The following is a 27,337-nucleotide window of genomic DNA, read 5'->3' on the forward strand; positions in this document are numbered from 1 at the left end:
GTACATGTTAAAAAATCTGCCTACAATATGTAGTTTAAGATGAGGCGGTTGGAAAATAGTGGTGAATAGCAAGGTATGAAAATAAATGTTTAAAAAATGAAGGCAACAATATTCACAATGGAAACGGGTAATAATGTGAGGAATGGCAGATAAGAAAGATTTTATGATGCAGAATTAGTCATGTCATCATATGTGACGAAGTGTGAGGAGGGGGGCGGAGCAGATTGGTAGAAGATGAGGAAACTATACCTACATTTTTAGTAAGCAGTTATGGGAAATATTGGAAGGCTTTGCAGCCTTACATGGTGCTACAACAAGGGCAAGATATGAAATGTTTACTAGCTTTTTAAATGCTGGTCTGGAGAAATGCAAATAGACTACACTAAAAAAATGAGGCTGCCTAAAAATGGGGTATGGATCGAGTCAAATACTAAAAAAGATTGAGAGGTTGGAATGAAGTTGGTTTGGGAACTGTATGGGGGCATAATGGCAATTAAAGATGCTTCAATAGGCAACCTGAATTGACACAAGGAAAGATAATGGCTAATAGTTTATATCAAGATAAATTCAAACAATGAGTTGCAGAAAAAAGGCCTGCTTTGCTGGCGAAATAACTTGGAAGCAGACAAGGTGAGGTAATGCAGCACATCTCCAACTGTAAATTAAAGACACTGGAAAATACAAAAGAAGACCTTTTTCAGACACTGGATTTGCCATTTCATTACACTACTTATCTTCTAATAATTTCCTTTGGAGATATTCACAAGGAGTGGTAATTGTTGCTAATAATAACAATCAGTTTCGACTGAATTGTGATGTATATAATCACAACAGATGATAGGAAAGTAATTTCCAAGTACATTTTCCCTCATTTTTTAGGACTCAACATGGGTTCTGTATTCTGGTGTGTAGGTCTTCAGCAACCTCAGACCTCATAAAACAAGAAACTGAGAATACCTATAAATGCAAAAGAACATTTGGAACATAAATTATTAGCCACAATGTTCACAAATAATCTGATTATTTAGATTCAAGGAATGACGATTCCTGTTGGCTGCATCACAAGCATTGTAAAAAAGTGTCCACATGGAATACAGACAACAGCTGTTCTATAATAAATGTCAATTTGTTCAATCAGACATTAGGTTGTAAGTATGAGATATACAGCAGCTACTCATATACATGAAGAAGCAGTGTGTGTTTTATTTTTTTAAAGCACGATCTGTTTATGAAAATTTAATGGTACTTAATAATTTACACAGTTTCTAACAGCTGCTCTACCTTTTTAACAAGTAACTTGACTCATTATACATCCCTGAACCCTGAAGGTTCTCCTTCATGATGGGATGTACAGTACATTATGAAGGACTGACTGCATCAATGAAGAAGTAGAAGAAATCAAATAAGAGAAACACATCACAAAACTTCAAATGTTCACAAACATAAGAAACAAAAAGTGAGTGCCAGTGTGAAAAGGATGGAAAATAGTTATAGCATTACACAGATGATTTCTTATCTTCCTGCATCATGTATTCCACTTTATTCCCCAGTACGATCTTTGTGGCTCTAATTGCAATGTTCACTCAACTCTAAGCAGCTTTAACTACAGTATTATGTTTTTCAAGCAGAAATTTTTCTCTGTCACACAAGGCAGGCATTTATCATCCACTTATACCAATTTCCTTCTTCCCACAAACATTTCTCTTGGATGACTCAGTAAGAATACAATTTACGGGACCAATAAGAAGAAAATTTTTGAACAATTAAAAGACAGATTACCTTATGCACCATCAGTAAGAAATGATCTATTAGTTTGATGTGCTGTTCTAGTTGATGAGTTGAATCAATGAAGTAATGTTTTACATTTGTTTGTATGCTGTACACAAAAAATTTACTCTACTTCATCTGCAGAATAAGTTTTTTTATGTGGCTTTTTTCAGACAGTCATATTATCTGTGTTTCATTTGAAGAGATAATTTTGAACACTTTATCACAACAAAAGTCTTTGGTGAACCATGTAAAAGACTGCCAGAAGTTTATGAAATATCTGACACTAAATCAAGAAAGTGACAATGTGGCATTGCAAGATCAACTACTAAAAGCTTATGAAATATCTGACACTAAAAAAATAGCAAAATGAATAATATGATCAATTTTTGCAAAATAATTTAATGGGGTAGATAGAAAATCTACTCATTAAGCGGAAGTAGAATACACACATAAAGAAAGGTTGTAATTAGGCAAGCTTTTGGAGCCAGCACCTCCTTCCTTAAGTCAGAAAGGTTGAAGGATGGAAGAGGGCTGGAGGAAAAGAACCAGAGAGGTCTAGGAAAAAAGTAAATGCGAAAACAAATTTGTCAGTAATTTCTGGATAAGAACTGAAACAAATTTGTGCAGCACTTTCTGACTGTTACATAGGTTTACCATTTCACTTCAGGAGTGAAACAGCAACACAAACTGTGAATGAATGACAATGGCCCTGCACCAATGAAAGAGAAGTCTGTTTAAACTGTTGGAAATATTACAGTCAGTTGCAGATGCTGGAGGGGAGGGTGGGGGGTGCTGATGGAAACTAACCAAACCTTCTGACTGAGACAAAAGTCATCTTCCGTCAGAACTATGCACGTGCTCACAAAGAGGCCCTTCAGAAATGGGAAAACTGAGGAGCAGATTTAGCACAGAATGAAATTTTCACTCAGCAGCAAAGTATGCACTTATATGAAACTTCCTGGAAGATTAAAACTGTTTTGGTTGGCAGGAGAGCCAACGCCGTGTTACTACAAGGAAGCCGACAGGCACACGTTTTAGCTCACGCAGGCAACCGTGAGGTCTGGAACAGGACAAGGAAATTAGAATTTAGAAAACCGGATGCAGCTGGTGGAATACTTAACTTTAATCCATTAATGAAGAACGTCGGTCTTGACGGTACATGAATCAATATCAATAGTAACTGATAATGGCGCCTTGCTAGGTCGTAGCAAATGACGTAGCTGAAGGCTATGCTAAACTATCGTCTCGGCAAATGAGAGTGTATTTTGTCAGTGAACCATCGCTAGCAAAGTTGATTGTACAACTGGGGGGAGTGCTAGGAAGTCTCTCTAGACCTGCCATGTGGCGGCGCACGGTCTGCAATCACTGATAGTGGCGACACGCGGGTCCGACGTATACTAACGGACCGCGGCCGATTTAAAAGGCTACCAACTAGCAAGTGTGGTGTCTGGCGGTGACACCACAAAAACTGTGTGTCAGACCGAGACTCGAACTCAGGACCTATGCGTCCCGCGGGCAAGTGCTCTGGCAACTGAGCTACCAATGCATGACTCAGGACCCGTTCTAACAGCTTTACTTTTGCCAGTACCTCGTCTCCTACCTTCCAAACTTCAAAGAAGCTCTTCTGCAAAACTTGCAGAACTAGCACTCCTGGAAGAAAGGATATTGTGGAGACATGTCTTTGCCACACCCTGGGGGATGTTTCCAGAATGAAATTTTCAGTCTGTATTGGAGTGTACACTCATATGAAACTTCCTGGCAGTAACTGTGTGTTGGACTGAGACTCAAACTCAGGACTTTTGCCTCACACAGGCAAGTGCTACAAAGGCAAAGATCCAGAGTTCAAGTCTCAGTCTGGCATAGAGTATTAATCTGCCAGGAAGTTTCAGATTTAGCACACTTTGATATCCACCTATTTCTATTATAAAGGGGTACCTGACTGGAAAAGTCTCGAATTCAATGTGGATATTATGTAGTTGTAAATGAGTATTTTGCAGACCTTCGAGAATTGCATTTTCATTGTGGAGGAAACTGTGTACAGAGTGCACTGGCCTGAAAGAGGGATATATTGGAGCAACAAGCCAATTTTAAATTTTAAAACACAGTTCTCATTGCTATGACAAGAACTTTTCACACTGCCTTTGTACTGTTTATATTCAATTAGGATCTCCAACAGAGAACTGGTAATACTTTGAAGTACCTGTTCAACAGTCAAATATTTCTTCCCTTAACAGCTCTTTGCAAGCTTTCTATTTAATTTTGTCTGTATTCAGAGCAGAGCAGAGCAGAGCAGACTGCCATATGTATGTTCTCCCTTTCTCTCTCTCTTTCAGTTTCCCAAGACCTGATACACATTGACTTACATTTTGTGTTACATAAATGCTTTCATGAGTTTATTGCAAGTTTTATTATTCTTAGTATGTCGTTTTATGGTAGCTTTAAAAAGCAGTAATGTGTTAGATGGACAGAACATTATGTCATATGTTGTTAAACTACCAAACTACAGTTTAGAATCCAATTTTTTGTTCTCAAGTAATGTATTTTCATAACGTTTGTAATAGCATAACAGATCTCGAATGAAGCAGCTCTAGGGTCTTTATAGTTACTAAACTTAATTAAAATATAAATACTTAGTGGCAGCAGATTTTGTAGAAATGCCAATAGTACAGCAATCTGACTAAGATATGCAGGGAACTGTTAGCAAAAATATGTCCAAATGCTGTACAAATGAAAGCTAGAAGTGCACTTTAAACAGAAGCCTATTGCACTCAGGTTACATTGGAATTAATCATAATTACATCATGCCTAGGAAGAGTGTCTTCAGTGTGCTCAAAGCTGCAGGTTGATCTGTGCTTTGGGATGACAGTCTAGTTTCCTAGCAGAAACCTACAGCTAACCTCACACATGGTTTTGTGGACTATCAACTATATAGACTCAGCAAGCAACAACACTAGTCTGTGAGAAACCATGACAAAAGGGATATATCGTCAGAAAGATTGTGCAAGCATTATGCTAAGTAATCATTAAATGGAAGAGCTTACCTTAAAATCCTAGCAAGAAAATTTACAAGTTTTTACAGCTTTTGAACAATGTTTTCAGTGGGTGAAGTACTGATGCCAAAGTTAAATTAATTCGTGTCTGAAACTGATGAGAGAGTTGTCTGCTATGTTCACGTGTTTATGTTAAATTATTTAATGCTAATAAAGTAATAAAGGAAAAAGCCATTCCTGAGCATGCAAAGAAAATAATGAAATGTGAGTTCTTTTCAATAAATACCTCATCATGGTTCTGGAAAGATACAAAGAAAAGGTAAAAGACTCATTACACTGACAGAGAGAAAGAAGTTAGAATAAAACAAAGTTGCAGACACATCAAGAGATATAGGTAGGTTTTTACTGTGACACACAGATGAGAAATAAAAGTGAACCACATTATATGAGTCAAGCAGTAAAATAGAAAAAGAACAGAGGATCATTCATTACAAGGACACTTAACTGAACATGTGTCAAACAAAATACGTTAAGACCAAAATGTTGTCCATAAAACAATCAATTGGAAAACATATTACTAACTGCAAATATAAAATGTATTTAGAGCCCAGCCAGAGAACTAGACTGAAAATGATAAATAATCAAGCCCAAACTCAGAACTACATTATTTTCTTTCCTGTGGTCTGCAGTTTCATCTTACAGATATTGGCCAATTCTTGTTTCCACTTAACTGAGTTATTGCTCAAGGCATACACAGATAACAAAATTGGCCAATTTATTTTATATAATCTCAGCAGTATAATAGTAAAAAAGAATTTTTTCTTTGGCAGTGCAATTATTCTGTCTCCAGGCAGCAGAATAAGGAAACACCCCCCCCCCCCCCCCCCCGCCCTCCGTCGCACCCCGCCGCTCTCTCTCTCTCACACACACACACACACAAGTTAACCCACTGAACAATTAAAATACACGAAACATGCATTTATTTCAATAACAGAATATTCTATATGGAAACAAGCAACTCATTTTGTTGCCTAAGGGTGGGCAGAAACATGTTGCTTAACATTAAGAATGTTCAAATACATACATGAACACATACTCCTGGTAATGTTGTGCTGTTGGGGCAAGTTGACATCTATACTGACAATGGCAGGATAGGTTTGGAAGAACAATGTTGTGGAAGAAGGCATAGAGCCGGGGTAGGAAGATGAAACAGGTCAGCATGTAGGAATGCCGGGATGACTCTCAGATGTGAATGGTGGCACAGGCGTGGTCATGCATGGAGGGGGGCCCAAGTAGGAAAAATAACCACAAAAATGTAAATGGAAGGATGGGATGTCTGGCATGGTGGATTTTGCTCCTTTATTAGTACACTGTAACAGCAAACATTCCAGTTTTGAAAAGTTCTCCAAAGTGAGTAGAAGTACATTTAAACAGGTTAAACCCCAGAGTGAACCTAGAACTGAAGCCTGCAAGAGTCAGTACGTACAGTCTACCTCGCCTTGTCTTGATCACAGAATAAACCAAAAGAATAAGTTTTCTTGTGTAACTCTGAAAGAGCATAACGTGTGAGCTCATTTATGGCTTTCTCCATTGAGAATTCTTTGCAAAAGCCAAACTGAGATGCACTGGTACTACATATTTGAGTCTGCCAGAAAATGTCCTGACTAATTTTACAAATGGCTCAAGGACACACTTACCATGTCAGCATAAGATTTTAATCCTCAAATTTACAAATGGCTCAAGGACACACTTACCAAGTCAGCATAAGATTTTAATCCTCAATTACAAACACCAACATAGCCAAACTAGTGTCCACTTCTTAATTCATATTGGTTTTAATACTGCCTTAATGGTTGTATTGTTTAACTGGTGTCTCTCTGCAGTGTAAAAGGTGTCTGACAGAGAAAATTTAACGTATTGGTTGTTTATTACTAGAGACAACGTCTGGCAACACTGTGCAGAAATAAAAATTTAATTTGGTGATCAATGGCTTCAATGTGTCGTCACTGTTGCCACAGCTACCATCTGGAGTTTAGTTACGTTTTCCAATTTGTTACCTACTAATTATTCAATAGGTGTTCTACTGCAATCATATTTTTCTTCCTTTTATTCTCTTTAGCAGCTCAACACACAATGGTAATTGGTCTAACAGGTGTCCATCAGAATTAGACAACACAACACAACACAACACAACACAACACAACACAACACACACACACACACACACAAATGCAACTTGCACATAAATGACCACAGTCTCTGGCTGATAAGGCCCTGCGGCCAGAGACTATGGCCATGTGTGCGAGAGCTGTGTGTGTGTGTGTGTGTGTGTGTGTGTGTGTGGGCGCGCGCGCGTGAGAATTCTGATGAAGGCCTGCTTGCCCGAAAGCTTTTGTTTTACAATGTTTTTATTGTATCTATCTGCAAATCAGCATCTCTGCTATATGGTGAACAGAAACTCTCCTTTTCATAATACTGTCATTATTCCATCCTGGATTTCCATTGTAACTGGTGTTACACAACTCATGAAATAAAGTTTCTATATGATGATTGGTCTTACTGATCACTCTGATTTATTCAGACCTATATTGGCTAGGTTTGTGTGAACAATGCTTCCCAGAATGGTGTGGCTACATTACAGATGTAAACAAAACTGCTAATTGGGTACCCTATGCCGAACTGTCACCTTTCTTTTAAAGACTTTCCTTGCATTTACTTCCCTTTCAGAATTTTAGATGCTAGAATACAGTCCATCTTCACCTCCAGCTATTTTTCATGGTCACAGTGCTAGATTATGATTTCACATTTAAATGTCTTGCTCTGTAAATGTAAGGCACATATTTGGGTATTGCTGGGGCTAGGCTTCAGACATTTAGCTTTACATTGAGTACATGGTTCTCTAAACGATTTATCTAGTCTTTTTATCTTCTTCAAAACTCCTTCCTTTGGCAATGGTAGTGCTGCCAGTTTACATAAATCTTCTTTCTTGTATCTATTTTGGCTGTGGCTTGGTAAAAATGTTTTGCAAAATGGATAAAAAAGAAATCCCTGAGGCAGAACATCATTTTGGATTGTATGACAATTCTTTTTATCTTCTAATTTATACATATGATTATTCACCTCCTGTCTCCTCTCCCTTTTTTCTGTTTTTCCCATTTTTTCCTTAGACTAGCACTTTCACCAATCACACGACAATGGCAGCAACATATGTTTGTGTGTTTATATCTTCCTGTTCTAAAGAATAGCACCAGTAAAAGACATGGTCATACAATCAACTCTTACTCTTTTTGTGGCTTCATACCACACAGCATCAGGTCTGAAACAGGAGTGCAGGATTGCCATCTCAATTATAAGACACATATGTGTGTATTTTTGTAAGTTCCGTATTAAAATTCTCCTCTTCTTCACTGTATGCTGAGCATAAGTTAATTCAGGAACCCTCCCCTGTGGTAATATAGTAGACCTGCACTCTTAATACAAGTCTGTACAGAGATATCATTCTACTACCGGATGGTTTGTAGAACTCCTACTAATTTCATCTCTTCTGGTTACAATTCTTCAGTTGTGTCAGAATCAAAAGCAGAAATGTATTCACAAAATGTTTATTGCCATTTGAACTGTTTATTCTTTCCAGATGCTTCACAGTCTCACTCGCTGTTGTTGCTTTCTCAAAGATTACGTAGGTCATCGTCAAGATCAAAAATGAAAAACTCCAGATATCACATATTTGCATTTCTGTTCTTAGTGTATGTATGATGAAACTACATGGTAAAAGCTTCCTGCTGATCATTAATCGTTTTGCATGGGATTTTTGTTGTTTTCAGTTTTTGAAGTAAAATATCAAATTAGAACATGGTTTACAGGATTATTTATCAATCAAGAGTGGTGTCACTGAATGTTACACATTTTCTGGAGGAAATTCTTCCACATATCTTCAACTTTAGCAGAAGTTTGAATTTTTGGACTTTCTCCCCAAATGTATTTCTGATTGCTACTTCACTGTGAAATCTTTTTTAAAGCAAAAATTATAATATGGATACAAGATTGAGACAAGACAGGAGTATGAATGGTTTGTAATAGTGGAATGGCATGTAATAAGACACTTGTGATGGGGAAAGCGCAAGAGACAAGTGCTGTGGTAAATATACAAGCAACACGAGTTTGAAAGGCTGATGTGATCTCATGTGCCAGTGACAGTGAAGGTGGGAGTGAATATGCCTTGGAAATTTTACTGAATTGTGCTCGAAGTGTTTATGTGATTTACAGGTACCAGCAATTGCAAATATGTGAGTGGATGCTCTATAGTTAATGTACAAGCTGTAAGTGTATGCAAGAAATATGACAGATGAAGGAGAACGAGTGCACATTGTGTAGCTTTTGCACAGTGGTTCTAGCAATGTGAAGCAACGTTAAAGAGTATTAAAATTTTATTGGGTGACTAATTTGTAGTGTCTGTGAAATTTTCTACAGTGAGGCAGTGTATTTCTCAGCATTCACTCTTTCGTCGTTTTTCACGAATGATATCAACAATACACCATTAAGCCATCATTATGTTCCTTTGGTAGGGGATCACTGTTAGCACATGACAATATAATATCAGTTATTTATCACCATTCATTACCCTGTCTTAGAAATAAAATATCCTGTCCCTTGGAAGCATAGAAAGGCATGCTTTGAGAAAATGCACCATAAGTTGCTCAGTAAGCTCAACATGCTTCAAATAATGAAAATCAAATGTTGTGTGCTATGACCTTGAAGAACAGTGTATGTCAGATACAGTAACTTCTCATGATTTATTACTGTAACTGTATCATAGTGCATTTCCATGTGATTCCTTTCAGCAGTCATATACAATCACATCAAAAATTTCTTGAACGATACTTTACTTACTGTGTCATTTCCATGTAGTCTGCTGAGGTTTCTGGCTGCTTTGTAGTCATGTTTAACCTAGTACAAAAAAGTAGACATTTTTGGCTTATGTCCGTGATGTGTGTGTATGATCACATGGTATGCTAGCACCTACTGACTCCTTATATGTAGGGAAATGGCCCTGTTACTTTCCAATGCAACCACATTATTGGAAAATATCCAGCTTATGCCATTTACAAATCATACATTTCATGGGCAGTGACCTGATGTCAAAAAGTTTATCTTTATAGACTGTACTGTCATTCCTTTTAACAGGAAAAACAGAAGCAACACTTTTTATGTTAATATCAGAGTTGTGATATGTCATGTACATGGAAATGTAACACTTCATAATCAAGCACAAAATTTTAGATTTATTACGACATATTGTACAGAAAACATAAATAATAAAACAAATTGACTTTTATATTGGGTTAACTGAATTTGTCATTGGTGATTGACAGATCGTGGCAATAATATCAAATAGGAAACACTTTTCTAATGTTCTGCAAAAATGGTATTTATTTGACCACAAACCCATAGGTCACAACTGGATATCACAACCACATTAAATGACATGTGACTTAAAAAGATGAGATACAGACTATTTACAACAGAAAGTATTACTTTTTTATGTTATGCAGAAACAGTCATGTTTAAGAAAGCACTACAAATAATTTTTTTTGTTATGTGAACATTATGTGTAACAAAAGATGAAAAAATTGAATTAACTGTTATATTTAAACATATGTGTAATTAAACTTAGTTTAACAGAGAGGAAAAAGGAAATCGTGTTTCATCACTTACAACTAAGCTGGCATTCTGTGTAGTATGTTTTTTATTCCAAGTGTCTCCAGTAGGATCATATTTTCTTAACAAAATGTAAAAGATACAATAATCCATTAAAAAAACTGTTATAAAAGTGTGGGCTTCCATGAGCAGTGAGTTAAAAAATGTTATTTTTAATATGCTACTCACCATATGGCGGAGATGCTGAGTCGCAATAGGCACAACAAAAAGATTCACACAATTATAGCTTTCGGCCATTAAGGCCTTTGTCAGCAGTAGACACACATACTCACATGCACATACACATACACAAACTCATGCAAACGCAACTTGCACACATGTCTGCAGTCTCAGAGCTGAAACCACACTGTGAGCAGCAGCACCAGTGCATGATGGGAGTTGCGACTGGGTCGGGGTAAGGAGGAGGCTGGGGCAGGGAGTGGGAGGGACAGTATGGTGGGAGTGGTGGACAGTGAAGTGTTGCAGTTTAGATGGAGGGCAGGAGAGAAGGTGCAGAGGGGGCAGGAGGCAAGTAGCAGAAAGGATAGAAATAAAAAGAAATTAAAAGACTGGGTGTGGCAGTGAAATGACAGCTGTGTAGTGCTGGAATGGGAACGGGAGGGGGCTGGATGGGTGAGGACAGTGACTAACGAAGGTTGAGGCCAGGAGGGTTACGGGAACATAGATTGTTGGTTGTCATGTCTGCATAGAATGCAGAACAGTGGTTGCAGCTTAGCTTGTCAATCACATGACTGGTTTCACAGGTAGCCTTTGATGGGATAGGTGATGTTAGTGACCGGAATGGAGTAGGTGGTGGTAGGAGGATGTATGGGACAGGTCTTGCATCTAGGTATATTACAGAGGTATGAGCCATGAGGTAAGGGATTGGGAGCAGGGGTTGTGTAAGGATGGATGAGTATATAGTGAGGTTCGGTGGACAATGAAATACCACGGTAGGAGGGATGGGAAGGATAGTGGGCAGGACATTTCTCATTTCAGGGCACGACAAGAGGTAATCGAAACCCTGGCGGAGAATGTAATTCAGTTGCTATAGTCCAGGATGGTACTGAGTTACGAGGGGAATGCTCCTCTGTGACTGGACTGTGGGACTTTGGGAGGTGGTTGGAGACTGGAAAGATAAGGCACAGGAGATTTGTTTTTGTACAAGGTTGGGAGATAATTAGGGTTCGTGAAGACTTCAGTGAGATCCTCGGTATATTTCAAGAGGGATATATTTCAAGATGCGACGACCATGCGTGGCTAGGCTGTACGGAAAGGACTTCTTGGTATGGAATGGGTGGCAGTTGTCGAAGTGTAGGTATTGCTGGTGGTTAGTAGGTTTGATATGGACGGAGGTACTAATGTAGCCATCTCTGAGGTGAAGGTCAACACCTAGGAAGGTGGCTTGTTGGGTTGAGTAGGACCAGGTGAAGCAAATGGGGGAGAAGTCGTTGAGGTTATGGAGGAATGTGAATAAGGTGTCCTCACCTTCAATCCAGATAGCAAAGATGTCATCAATGAATCTGAACCAGGTGAGGGGTTTAGGATTCTGGGTTTTATAGAAAGGATTCTTCTAGATAGACCATGAATAGGTTAGCATAGGATGGTGTCATGCAGTGCCCATAGCTGTACTGCAGATTTGTTTGTAGGTAATGCCTTCAAAGGAGAAGTAATTGTGGGTGAGGATATAGTTGGTCATGGAGACTAGGAAGGAGGTTGTTGGTTTGAAATCCATAGGGCATCTGGAAAGGTAGTGTTCGATAGCAGTATGGCCATGGGCATTAGGAATGTTAGTGTACAGGGAGGTGGCATCAATAGTGATGAGCAGGGCTCCGTGTGGTAAAGGAACAGGAACTGTGGAGAGTTGGTCGAGGGAATGGTTGGTATCTTTCTTTTTGTTGTGCCTATCACGACTCAGCATCTCCGCTACATGGTGAGTAGCAACTTTCCTTCTCTGGTATTGTTACATTCCATCCTGGATTTTCCATGGTTTGATTTTATTTTTAATAAGAAGTTAAATGTGAAAATTTATGCATAACATAAAAAATTGATGCCTTCTTTCATAAACACACTGTATCTGTATGATACACGTCATTTTATCTGTGGTTGCAACATTCAGTTCCCACCTAATGATAACTTGAGAAGTCAAAAGCCAGTTCACAATCATACAAACATTATTTTGCAGAACATCAGGAAAATGTACCTATTTAATAACTTTATATATGTATATGTTAGGGATGTGTGTAAAGACTGATTACCATTGTTGAAGCAGGAGAAGGTAGGCTACAGCCTACAATAATGAAAAATAATATAAGTAATGTAATGAGTTTATGAAATAGACTAAATGAGGTGGCACAGTCATAACACTCGACTTACATTCAGGAGATCGATGGTTCAAATTCTTGTTCACTTAACCAGATTTAGGTTTTCAATTATTTCCGTTCATCGCTTGACACAAATACCAGTCTTGTTCCTCTGAAAAGGGGTATGTGCTCCATCTATTATGACATTGTTGGTGGGACACTACATTCTAATTTTACTTTCTTCTTTTCAATGAAATGCACAGAACATGAGGAAAGGAAACCCTTCACCTGCAGATGAATGATGCAGGTATCAGGTCCAATATATACTTAATACTGCAATCTTACAGCTTGTGTGGGTGGTACAAAGCCATTAAGTCTTGAGAAACTGTGTGTGCTGAAGATTATATTGGATGATCTGCTGGCAGAAACAATCAATAGTGTAATTTACACTTGTGTGATCACAGGATTTATCAGGTTTTCTCACTAGACTGCCGCACTGTTATCCTAGGACCAAAACCGGTAAGACCAATGATCAGGTACACACAAACTATGATATCAAGAGCTTTGTAAAACTATCCAACATGGATATCCATATTTATAGTTTCTTAACACTAATGCGTCCCTACCATCCACTCACACTGATGCAGCTGCAATGTGAAAATTGGAAAGAAGACATTCTTACACTAACAGTAGATATAGAACTCCAAAACCAATCTCCTTCACAAGGAATCTGTTGCTGTAGAGAAGATTAAGCTTTAGTTTAAGAATAGCTCATTAAATCACTATGAACATGAAACTAATTAACTGTCACACATCTTGTAATGCAATCATAACAACATTCATCTGCATGTTATTGGCTGCCTTTCCTCATTTCTTGTTTGTTGTTGCCATCTTGGAATTTTCATTGTCATGCTATTCTTTGCAAACTCACAAAAAATTGTTGCTGATACTGTTAGGAGGAAGGAAATGGACAGAAATGAGCAAATGTAGGCAAAAGTCTTTCAGAGTACAATATAAAGACATTTATCATATGACTACAAACGCAAGGAGAACTTATATATATATATATATATATATATATATATATATATATATATATATATATATATATATATATATATATATATATATAACAGAGGGAAACATTCCACGTGGAAAAAATATATCTAAAAAGAAAGATGATGAGACTTACCAAACAAAAGCGCTGGCAGGTCGATAGACACACAAACAAACACAAATATACACACAAAATTCAAGCTTTCGCAACAAACTGTTGCCTCATCAGGAAAGAGGGAAGGAGAGGGAAAGACGAAAGGATGTGGGTTTTAAGGGAGAGGGTAAGGAGTCATTCCAATCCCGGGAGCGGACATATTTAAAGACCAAATGTCTGCTTGTGCCTGTATGTGTGGATGGATATGTGTGTGTGTGCGAGTGTATACCTGTCCTTTTTTCCCCCTAAGGTAAGTCTTTCCGCTCCCGGGATTGGAATGACTCCTTACCCTCTCCCTTAAAACCCACATCCTTTCGTCTTTCCCTCTCCTTCCCTCTTTCCTGATGAGGCAACAGTTTGTTGCGAAAGCTTGAATTTTGTGTGTATATTTGTGTTTGTTTGTGTGTCTATCGACCTGCCAGCGCTTTTGTTTGGTAAGTCTCATCATCTTTCTTTATATATATATATATATATATATATATATATATATAGCAAAGAGATTGTACTGATAACGAAATTTCATTGTTACGCAACAATCTAAGAAAACTGTTAACTCAATACAAGAATGTATTTCCTTATACTATTTTTTAAAGTAATCATTATGTTTATTTTGTTCAAATGGGTGAAGAGAAAAAACAGCACAGTCTGACATTCTTTGTTTTGAACAAACTGCCATAAACAGAAATTAAAGCAAACTTGGTGAAGTTTTATAAGGAGTAAACTTTTTCATTTTCAACAGTTGTCAAGTAGGTTGCTGAATTCCAAATTTCTCTTGAACATAACACATGTAAATGGCATTCTAAAATAGCAACCATAGATGAAAATGTTGTGACTCGCCGATCTTTCAAAGTGCCGCCGCACAGTTATGCACGTCCCCTACATGCGGCGCTGTCTGCGGGCCATGCAGCAGCAGCGCCACCTAAGCGGCCAGCCAGCCAGCGGCCGCTAGACTTGGACTCAGTTATGATTTGACTGTTAAAGTGTATACACGTCTTACTCTGTTTACTTGATCAGTGACTTTCATGGTTCAAATGGCTCTGAGCACTATGGGACTCAACTGCTGAGGTCATTAGTCCCCTAGAACTTAGAACTAGTTAAACCTAACTAACCTAAGGACATCACAAACATCCATGCCCGAGGCAGGATTCGAACATGCGACCGTAGCGGTCTGGCGGTTCCAGACTGCAGCGCCTTTAACCGCACGGCCACAGTGACTTTCATGTATTGCATCTTCCTTGAAATATATTTGTTCCACTTGAAGTTATTACAATTGGCGACAAGGTAGTGATTTTTCTTTTCCATTGTTCACCCACATGTTTCCATGGCTACTTTAGAGCAACTATTGCAAGGTCTCATAGAACAGCAAACATTTCTCGCAAATGTGATTCGTGATTTTGTCGCGGCATCAAATGCGGGATGTCTCTCATCGTTGTCTCTACCTACTTTTCCTCCTTACGACAAGACGACGGAAGACTGGTCTGATTACGAAAAACGTCTTCGGCAGCACTTCTTGGCATTTCATGTTGCGGATGAACAAACATGTAAGTCTCTGTTCCTTTCCTGGATTTCACCTCAATTGTATCGGTTGTTGTCGCAATTGGCACCTTTGAAAGATCCTGCGTCTTTGTCCTTTGCTGAAATGTGCTCACTTCTGTCCGTCTATTTTCAAAACAAACGCATGTGATAGCCTCTCGCGTTGCCTTTTACCGTTGTCAAAAACAACCAAATCAAACCTATCGTGCTTGGGCTGCTGAACTCCATGGCCTCAGTAGAAAGTGTCAATTTGTTACTGAAGTTCACAAAGAATCCTATGCCGATTCCATGGTACAGGATGCTATTATCCGATCGGCGCCCGACAAAGAAGTTAGGCAATGTGCCCTTCAGTTGGCAAATCCGACTCTAGATGAAGTCCTATCCATTGCTCAGTCTTTTGAAATTTCTCGCGCCACTGGAGCGCAAATACAGGCATGGGGTGGCGTCAGGGAAATACAACTTCTGTGTGATGTTGACGAAGTGTGTGGCGTGTCCCCGCCGGCCGACGTGGCCGCAGTATGCTCCCAAGCACAGCCTCGGCCTAACCGTAAACAAACCTCTAAGAAACTGCAGCAAAACACATGGCAACTTCCTTCATGTCCGCGGTGTTTTACAAACATTCACAAGAAGATTGTCCACAACGTTGGGGCGTGTGTCACAAATGCATAAAAAAGGGTCATTTGTCATCCGTTTACAAATCCGACTGCATACATGATGTTCATGAACATGACGCTGACGCTGATTCTGTGTTGTCTGTCAATTGTACTTCTTCCCTTTCAGGGAAGTTATTCCTCACTCTCCAAATACTTGGTCGAGATGTTCGCATGCAGGTGGATACTGGTTCTGCTGCCACTATCATCAATTCCCAGATGTATCTTCAGTTGGGTTCTCCAATCCTGTCACCTCTCACTAGGCAATTACGGACTTACAATAAACAGAAGATGTCTCTCTTGGGACAATTGGATGCTGAGGTATCTTACAAATCTGTTGTTCGCACTGTTCCCATATTTGTGGTCAACCATTGAAACGCACAGAATCTTTTTGGTTTCGATGCCTTTCACGTTTTTGGGTTCTCCATAGATGACTCTGTCAATATCGTCTCTGATGCTATTCCTTATGCTCAATTGGATTCCTTGTCGACGACATTTTCGTCCCTTTTTTCTCCTGGGTTAGGCCATGCAAACGACTTTGAAGCTCATATCACACAAACCCACTGCTCGGCCTAAGTTTTTTCGGGCTCGGCCCATTCCTGTGGCCCTTCGTCATAAGGTCAAACGGGAGCTGGATCGTCTCACTGCTTCAGGGGTCTTGCTTCCTGTCACTTTCAGTGAGTGGTCCTCTCCTGTCGTCGTTGCTAAGCCAAATGGTGATACTCGTCTCTGTGGCGCTTTCAAAGCAACTGCAAATGCTCAATGCCTTATCAACACTTACCCTATGCCTCGACCTGAAGAATTGCTCACTAAACTTGCTGGAGGCCAGTATTTTTCTAAACTTGACCTGTCAGAAGCTTATCATCAACTTCCTCTCGAAGCTGCTTGTCGGCAGTTTCTGGTCCTTAACACGCCTTTTGGCCTCTATCAATACCAACAATTGCCATTCGGGGCTACCAGTGTCCCTGCTCTCTTTCAGCGATTCTTGGAACAATTATTGCTCACTGTCCCTGGGTGTGTAAATTACCAGGATGGCATTGTTGTCACTAGCTCCACCACTGACGAACATCTTCAAACTCTCCGCACACTTTTTCATGTCTTACAGACTGCCGGTCTTAAGCGTAATCTCCAGAAATCAAAATTTTTTCAGGCATCTATCACGTACTTGGGGTTTCAACTCTCTCGGGATGGTATTCGGCCGCTTCAGCAAACTGTCTCTGCGATTGATGCCCTTCTTCGTGCTACATCTGTTAAGGAACTGCAGGTCTTCTTGGGGAACATAGCATACTATCACAAATTTTTACCGTCTGCTGCTTCAGTGGCTCAGCCGTTGCATCACCTGTTGCATAAAAACGTGCCTTTTCACTGGTCCGCGTCATGCGATGCGGCTTTCCAGAAATTGAAGACTATGCTGAAACAGGCCCCGTGCCTGGGTACTTATCAACCTGGCCAACATCTTGTTCTTGCCACGGACGCCTCTCAATACGGTTCTGAACAACCCATTGCTTATGCCTCCAAAACACTCACGGATGCCCAACAAAAGTATTCTCAAATTGAAAAAGAAGCTTTGGCCATTATTTATGCTCTTCATAAGTTTGGTGTTTTTCTCTATGGATTCAAATTTCATCTTGTTACGGATCACAAACCACTTGTTTCCTTGTTCCATCCATCAAACTCACTTCCCGACAAGGCTGCACACAGCCTCCAGCATTGGGCTCTTTACTTGTCTTGTTTCAATTATGAGATTCATTTCCAGCCGACGGGTCAACATGCTATTGCTGATGCACTGTCTCGCCTTCCCACGGGTCCTGATCTGGCATTCGATAGGGACGAACTTTTGTGTTTCCACCTGGATGTTGCCGAGCTGCGGGTTGTGGATGGGTTCCCCATCACCGGGGACCGGCTGGCGGCTGCTACAGGTTCTGACCCTATCCTCTCCTGGGTTTTCTGCTGTATTCAGAAGGGTTGGCCAGATCGTCCGTCCACTAAGACTTCTTATCTGTTGCGGAACTACTACGCTTTGCGTTACTGCCTCACGGCTAGGGATGGTGTTATCCTACTTTCCACTGACAATGCTTTGGCGCATATTGTGGTACCTGCGTCTTTGCATGCTTCGGTCTTGCGCCTCCTTCACCAAGGGCACTTGGGTGTGTCTCACACAAAATCTGTGGTGCACTGTAATGTGTACTGGCCCAGCATCAACTCTGAAATCGCACACATGGTCACTGCCTGCGGCCCTTGTGCGTCACAGGCCGCCGCCCCGAAGTCATCTTTGTCACTGTGGCCTTCGCCTGAGAAGCCCTGGGAGAGTATTCATGCTGACTTCGCGGGACCTTTTTTAGGTACTTATTGGCTCCTCGTAATTGACGCTTCTCTAACTTTCCTTTCATTGTCCGTTGCACGTCGCCTACCACCGTGGCAACCACCAATGCTCTAGCTCGCATTTGCTCTTTGGAAGGCCTTCCCTCTACTCTTGTTACCGATAATGGTCCATAATTTGCCTCTTCCGATTTTGCAGATTTTTGTGCCCGTCATGGCGTCAGGCATGTCACGGCTCCTCCGTTCCATCCACAGTCAAACGGTGAGGCTGAATGACTGGTCCGCACATTTAAGGCTCAGATGAGGAAACTCCTGACTTTTTCTGCTGATGATGCGCTTCTCCAATTTCTGGCTTCTAACCGTTTCACCCCCATGGACGATCACAGCCCGCCTGAGCTCTTACATGGCCGACAGCCCCGCATGCTACTTCATCTTCTGCGGCCTTCTACCTCACGGCCGCGGGTGCCTTCGCTTGGCCGGTTCACCGCCGACGACCTTGTATGGGTACGGGGATATGGCAGGCGGCCAAAATGGAGTCCTGGCCGCATCTTACGACACTGTGGCCAACGCCTGTATGAAATCCAGACGGACACAGGTGTTGCATTGCATCATTCGGACCAGCTTCGGCCTCATGTGCCGGCAACGCCTGTTCCAGATGCCGCTACACCACCTTTGGCTCTACCTGACGCTCAGGATACTGGAATTTCTCATTACTCACAACGCAGTCCTCTCACCATCATATCGGTGCCAGCACAAGAACTGACGCCACCAGGAGACGTGCCCATGCAGGAACCAGATGACCATCATCTGTCGGAGCAATGCTACTCGCCTCCTCCTCCTACGGACATGGACACATCACCCATGTCTCCTGTTATAACAACCGGACTTGCCGCAACGGGCAGAGTGGTGCACGAGGCCCCAGCAGATTTGACCCCTACGTTTCCTGTCATCTCGACCCGTTATCATTGGGGACACTTCCGTCCGTGCGGGAAGCCTCCTCCTCGGGACTTTACGGCCAGTCAAACAACACCTATGGGCGTTAGCAATCTACAGGCCACCTCCATCAAGACCTGTGCAAAAAATTCAAAGAGGGGAAAAGTGTTGTGATTCGCCGATCTTTCAAAGTGCTGCCACGCAGTTATGTGCGTCCTCTACATGCGGCGTTGTCTGCCAGCCATGCAGCAGAAGCGCCACCTAAGCGGCCAGCCAGCCAGCGGCCGCTAGACTTGGACTCAGTTATGATTTGACTGTTAAAGTGTATACACGTCTTACTCTGTTTACTTGATCTGTGACTTTCATGTATTGCATCTTCCTTCAAATATATTTGTTCCACTTGAAGTTATTACAGAAAAGATCAAGAAATTCCATAGTTTAGTACTGAATAATACCAAATGTACATATGGAGATAGATGAGAGAGCATTTTACATGAATAATCAACTATGAGAAAGCTCTCTGGAACTCCTGTTGCATTTCTTAAATGCAGACCAAAAGCAATTGCGAAAACATTTTTGTCAAAAATATTTGCACTGTTTTAAGATGAATCAAACTAATCTTGTGTTCTGGTTTGTTGCTTTTTGCCATGAGTTAGATGCAGACCCATTAGTCTGCACTGCAAACAAAACAGTAATCAAATCAAAGTATGGAAGCTGGTAGCTCTTAATGAAAAAGTCAAAACTGATTTTCCCATCAATATAAAAGTATGCAGAAAAGGACATTTTTTATGGTACCATTTAATATGGTTTCTTCACATTCTGTTCATGGATGGACTAGGGGAAGAATGTTTGCTGGTACGTCTCTGTGTGAGCTGCTGTAAATATAATTTTATATTCAGAATATCTGTGTTGCCAATACTTAGGGGCCGAAGGATATTCAGAGTTCACACATTTAAGCAATAGTCTGATGTGGGCCATGTAAGTGTTTTTAAGTTATCTATTTCATAGACAAATAGCAGTTTCCCTGTTCCTACCAGTAGAATGAAGCCTGCTATTTGCGTTATCTAAATCTGAGTTTATATACCGTATAATTATTCCACTTCATGCTTCTACATATTTTTACTTCCTGGTGTATTAAGACTTCCTGGTGTATGGTGACTCATTTATTATGCAGTAAAAGGCTATTACACACTATTTGTTATTTTGAGAGTAATACAATGTTTCTAAACACGAATAGCTGATAATTCTCACTTCAGACTGATTTTTTGTCACAGCCTCACTACATATTATCACAAGTTTTAAAATTTGAAACTTCCCCGTACATAGCTACATCAGCTTTACAAAGTCAGAGTACAACAAATACTTTTCACTACGTTATTACCATACAACATGAAAAGTAATGGTCTTTTCACACTGCCATGGGACATATTAGATATTATTACATAGAGATCTCCTTTTCCAGAAACAAGTGCTGCATTCTGCTTTTAGTTAGTATTCAATTCAACTGAAAACCTGTATTTTTTTTTTAGTTGAAGTCAGTGCAGTAGAGCTTCAAAAGTGTAGACACAGGGTTTCTAGCATTAAGAGTGCAGTGTGACTTACACATGATCAATGTTTTCAGACTCCACGATTTCTTCCATGGAACAGCTCAGTTTGTTCAAGATAGATCATTATGTTTAAACTTGGACTATGTTCTACAAACCCACTACAAAGAGAGAGAAGTGATATTGAATAATAATCAACTGATCAGTTTACCTGTCCCTTGTTTTTTACATGGGTATGACATGTACCCTTTTCTAATTGGAGACAAAACTGTTCTGTTCAAGGCAAATCTATACACTGTGGCCAAGAGAGGAACTAATTAACTAAAACAAATTATTTAGTACCTAGTGGAGATTCCATCAGATAATGAGGCCTCGTTGAGAACAGAAGGGTTGCACTGGGAAAATGAAAGAATACAGGAAAGTTACATAGCTGCCAGACAGATATAGTCATCTGCCGAATGCCTTTATCTGGTGGTTGCAATGAGTTTGCTTTCTATCTGCAACACATGCTCATTTCTCTGCCTTCTGTGATGATCCAAAGAGAGTTTCATTACATTTGTCATCTATGAGTATAGCATTTGTATCTAGCATATGAGGCTATTGTTTGGTAGGCAGAATTATTACAAAAATGTAATTTAACTGTTTGTAAAATAAACAAATAACCACAGTAAAATTACTTCACATTTTGTGAGAAACAATGTTTGGGGACAAGGTGATCATCCTGAACTTGTGAAATGAAACTTCTCCTTGAACCAAGCACAGCCCTTTGACAACCAGCCGAGGAAGAAGTTGGAAATGATACGCATTGGGCCGTAGAGAAAATATTGCACCAATGAAGTGTTCATCCATGTGACGTGAAGGACAGTCATGAGTATAGTTTATTACTCTACTGAGTTAGTCTAGTCTGATTAACAAATTCTGGTGACAGGTACTGCAATCACTGAATGATAATGTAGGAACACACAGAAAATGCTTCCATTTCAAAGAAAAAGTTGGAAGCTGCTAAGTCTATTTTATTGTGATAATTTGTGGATATTTTAACAATAGGAGAGAAAGAGTAGTCAGAGATACAGTTCAAGGGAAACTTGCTTTAAAATTAATTTTTCACTGTTTTTTGTTTTCTGTTACAGTTGGGCTCACACTCAAATTAAATGGTGATTATTTTCGAACACAACAACAATTTTCGAAAGAATGATAATATCATGTTAGAATGCCATAGAGATATTTTTGTTTATAAGTGGATATCAGTTGTATCAAGTAGGAACATTTTTAAGTGGGTTTAGATTTGTAGAGCACAGGCCACACGGTGGAGCCTGAAATATCAAGTTGTTCAGTATTCTCTTCCGCAGAAAACTGTATCTTTTCTGCAAAAGGAAACAGCAGTGTGAAGCAACGTTTAAAAACAACTTCGAGTGTTTTTAGTCGGAGCATAGAATATTTAAAAAAGACCTCTCAAGTTAAATGGAGTTTTGTGGTTGGAGTGATATAGAATACATGTGTTCCATTAAAGCAGTACCTAGTTCAGAGGTAAATGAGAATACTTTTTGTAAGACTATTAGTGTGTCAGCTCATAATTACTCAAATTTTTGCACCAGAGGAAAATTAATTAATTAAAAGATAAATAAAAAGTTTAAAGTGAGAGCAGTACTCTACAACTTCAACAACCAGAGAAGAAATAGATGCTAATTTTAAATGGAACAATGGTTTAATAAATTTTGAAGATTTTGTGTTATTTAAAATTTGTAACAAGAGTATGATCACTGCAATAATCTTTTATTACAAAAGATAAATGTAACTGGATAGATTAAAAAAACTACTCACCACACGGTGGCAGGAGAACACACACATAAAAAAAGGTTTTATTTATGCAAGCTTTCAGAGCCAGTGGCTCCGTCTTCTGGCAGGAGGGTTGAAGGGGAAGGGAGAGGGGTGAAGAAAAAGGACAGGAGAGGTTTACAAATTTGGGTGGAGTTCAGAAAAGTCACTCAGGAAGGGTTCTGGTGACTTTTCTGAACTCTACCCATTTTCTTTAACCTCTCTGGTCCTTTTCCTTCACTTCTCTTCCTTCCCCTTCAACCCTTCTGTCCGAAGAAGAAGCCACTGGCTCTGAAACCTTACAAAAGTAAAACCCTTTTTTTTATGTGTGTGTTCTCCTGCTGCCACTTGGTGAGTAGCTCTTTTATCTATCCCATTACATATAATGTCAGAAACTGATTTTTTCATTGCTGTCCTCTTACAATAGGACAGTTTTGCGTAGAGCATAAAAGTTACTTTAAATATTATATTTACAATTCCCAACAAAAATAGTGAAGCACACTGGACAGGAAGAGGAGGAGCTTCAGAGGAAGAGAGGGAGAGGGGTAGGGAGAGGGGTAGGGGTAGGTGGAGGGGTAGGGGTAGGTGGAGGGGTAGGGGTAGGTGGAGGGGTAGGGGTAGGTGGAGGGGTAGGGGTAGGTGGAGGGGTAGGTGGAGGGGGAGGGGTAGGTGGAGGTGGAGGGGGAGGGGGAGGTGGAGGGGGAGGGGTAGGTGGAGGTGGAGGGGGAGGTGGAGGGGGAGGTGGAGGGGGAGGTGGAGGGGTAGGTGGAGGGGTAGGTGGAGGGGTAGGGGTAGGTGGAGGTGGAGGGGGAGGGGTAGGTGGAGGGGTAGGGGTAGGGGGAGGTGTAGGGGGAGGTGTAGGGGGAGGTGTAGGGGGAGGGGGAGGGGGAGGTGTAGGGAGAGGGGGAGGTGTAGGGAGAGGGGGAGGTGTAGGGAGAGGGGGAGGTGTAGGGAGAGGGGGAGGTGTAGGGAGAGGGGGAGGGAGAAGGGGGAGGTGTAGGGAGAGGCGTAGGGAGAGGGAGAGGGAGGAGGATAAGAAATGAAACTTGATGGGTTATTACAAATTCGAGCAAATTTTACAAGGAACTTGGCAGTTAAGCCCACTTATCAGTATGATATTGCACTCCTCTGGCCTGGATCATGCACTGATTAAGTTGGGAAGGATGTAATAAAGACAAGGTATTCTCTCTCAAATCTCACAACTGTTATAACCGGTCCTTGATATCCTGGATACTGGCACTGGGTTGGAGCTGACATTCCAACTGGTCCCACACATATTCTATTGGAGATGGATACAGGGATTTTGCTTGCCATGAGAATACATCAACATCATGTAGATAGTTCATAGACACATGTGCTGTGAGGATGAACATTGTTCTGTTGAAAAATGACACCACAATACTGTCATATAAGAGATAACACAAGAGGCGCACAATGTCTGTGGTGTACCATTGTATCTTCAGAACTCCCTCAATCATTACCAGCTGTGACCTGCTCTCATCACCAATGGCTCAAGAGTAAAGCCTTTGCATCTCTTCGAAACATTGGAAGAATGGGACCTCCCTGCCAGATCCCACCATACTCGCTGATGATGATCAACTGAGGTAGTGCAGATCCACAATTATTTGCAGGCTACAACCCAATGCCACTTATCAGCAAGCTGTGCTTCTCTGTCATAACGTCACTCCAAAAGCACCCATTTGTGTTTACAGATGGCTGACGCAGATGTGAAGGGGTTATGATGTTTGTGTATAATATGCCAATCACCCCGTGTAGTGGTCAGAAATGGTTGACTGGAGCCTTGATGATGAGTATGCCTTCCCTCACATTCTGTGCAGTACAATATCAGCCCCTGTCACATCTGAATGCCCCACAAATTCAGATACGACACAATTTCAACAGATGGCCAAATAAAGACCCAAAATGGTTCCTTTCAAACACATCAGGTGCTTATAGAAGTGTGTCATATGAGCATGCAGCATCTCCGTGTCCTCTTATATACCGTACCAGGCCCAGTAACAACACTAACCACGAACAACATTAAAGCACTCTGAGGATAATTCTGTCACAAGGATTGTAACTCTCTATCATTTACATACTTGCTGATGGCATGTATGTACATGAATTTACATTAACATCTGACCATGTCTTCTGGATGCTTCACTTTTTTGCCAGGCAGTGTATTTTTAAATGATATGTCATTTATGAAAAAAATCTGTGTTCCATAATGAACATAGTGCAACAGAGAATCAATCTTGTGTCACTGTCCAGCCATTATTGCTTATCAAATTTTCTTAATTCTGTGTCTAAGACCAGAATAATGATCGAAGTATTACAATTAATATAAAATTATCTAGAGAACATTGAATTTCTTGTTCTTAATAGAAATACAATTTAAAAGTAAAAGAAACAGAGGAATCTCCTTATATGACTTCTACTAAACACAACCAAGTGCTTCTTATATTATGAAATTAACAGAGATTAAATTGAAAGAATCAAACAATATAGGAAAATATAGATTGCTACTTACCTTAAAGACGACATGTTAACTGCAGACAGGCACAATTAAAAAGACACTTACACATTTGCTTTAGGCCACAGTCTTCATCAGAGAAAGAAAGAGAAACACACACCATTCATTCACACAAACAAGCACACCTCATGCACACACGAGTGCCAACTCCAGCAGCTCAGACCTGAATCTGCAACTTGATGTGTCATCTCCACAGTAAGTAGCAATCTAACTTTTCCTACCTAGTTATTAAACTGGAAGAGGTGAACAAAAGGTAATCAATCATGCTGGGGTCAATCATAAAAGAATGAAAAATTATAAAATGAAACCCATCATTTTTGGTTCCATATTTTTACTGAGGTTGTTAGGATGTAAAAAGGAACCCAACACTTCCCACCCTCTTATCTCACCTACAGCAACAAACGTTAAAAATATCATGTTTGCTGGTCAGTTTTCTTGAAATTAATCATTCATTTCTGTAGGCCTTAGTTAAAGTTCTGCTTCAACACTTGGTAGTCTCAGTCTTTTCATCTCGTAGATCCTCCCATATAAGAGTTATTTTGTTTTATTATTTGTGTTTATGTGTTTGCTTATATTATATCTCTATGATAACCATCATCTTTTATATTCTCAAAACAATACACTTCTTCATAAACAATATGGCAACTACCACTCAATAATATAATAATTTATTCTGTCAACATTGCAAAAAACTAAATAATAAACCATTTATGGTGACCTAGAGCTGAGTTGTGAAAGATTTAACAGTAATCACACACTTTTGCTCAGACAATATGAGGATAGTTCAAATGAGAACCTTAAAAATTTAAAAAAATATATATAGAAAATGAAGCAAAAGTTTCAGAAATGTTAACAGCAGTACCCATTGTTTCAGAATGATAGATGGAAGTAAGATACGTTGGAAGTACACCAAGTAGCAAAGACAGTGCAAAGATGAAACTTCCATTGCTGATATACATCAATGAAACAGAAATGTGCTGCACACTTTAAGTAGTGATTGCATAAAAATATCTGAAATCCATTGCAGAATGGGTGTGTCTGCCACTGCAGCAGTAGAACTATGAGTACATCAAGCTTAAAAAACAATGACCATGTCTGTACACCTGACGCTTCATGACAATGCCGCGCTTATAGAACAGTGATGCCATAGTGCAAGACATTGTCAAAGACAATTGGCATTTAACTGTGAAGGAAACAGTTATGCATTTGTGACTCTTAAGAAACCTTTCCACAATATAAGATGAAATACAATGTGTGAATGGTGAGATGAAGGGGGTAAAGTAAAAGACAGATGAGTAATTCACATCTACAGAACTCATTTCAAGTAATGAAAATGAAATGTCATGAAAGACAAGCTTGTGTTGTGAAAAGTGTAGTACAGGCTTGCTACTTATTACCACTGTTATTAACTTGTATATTGAAGGAGTAATGACGCAAGCAATCTTTAAAGAACAATAGAAGTTTATGCGAAATAGTTACCACTGCTAAAATTCATCGAGGATGGAGAAAAGAGGGAAGAACACGTCAGCTCTCAATTGGCATATGGAAACAAAGTTCCTTTCAACAAAAGAATTCTATTAGTATAGAATTGAGAAAGGAGTCCCTGTAACTGTATGTCTGGAGCCCTGCATATAATAAAATAATGCTGAGGAACCTAACATCAGCAAGAAAACTTATGGTGACAGCTCATTCTTTTTCTGATAAAGATGGTAAATTTTTGAACAGATTATGTACGGGGACCAGTGGTGAACAGTGTTATGTACACAGATCTACTTAAAGAGTTCATTCTATCTCTTAACTAGAGCTAAACAACAATGACCTCTGAGTTCAGATAATGGCCTGTGCATGATCACTGGCACCATACTGTCAGTCATCTGTTGATATCATCCAGCATATGAAATCTAACATTCTGTTGTACATCCCCTAGCTGACAGAAATGTTCATATCTACGAGTCACTGTCAAAGGCAATGGAGCCAAACATTATTGACTGATGAAGAAATGTAAAAATGTGTTCATACAAAAGACACTTTTAACAAGCT

At 40.0% G+C, this 27,337-nt stretch overlaps 1 protein-coding gene across 4 annotated transcripts in view; it reads right to left on the reverse strand.

Moving 5' to 3' along the window:
- The window catches only part of LOC126202895 (calcium uptake protein 1 homolog, mitochondrial), a 236,704-nt gene that overhangs the window by 74,964 nt on the left and 134,403 nt on the right, over nt 1–27,337 (reverse strand). For 2 of the 4 annotated variants that reach the window (XM_049936969.1, XM_049936970.1), the window contains exon 6: nt 9,651–9,707. The exons of the other annotated variants lie outside the window; for them this stretch is intronic. In XM_049936969.1, coding sequence (XP_049792926.1) covers nt 9,651–9,707 — 57 coding nt within the window. The remainder of the gene's footprint in view (nt 1–9,650; nt 9,708–27,337) is intronic. 4 annotated transcript variants of the gene reach the window in all.

Source organism: Schistocerca nitens, chromosome 9 (assembly GCF_023898315.1).
Source record: "Schistocerca nitens isolate TAMUIC-IGC-003100 chromosome 9, iqSchNite1.1, whole genome shotgun sequence".
Lineage (NCBI taxonomy): Eukaryota > Metazoa > Arthropoda > Insecta > Orthoptera > Acrididae > Schistocerca > Schistocerca nitens.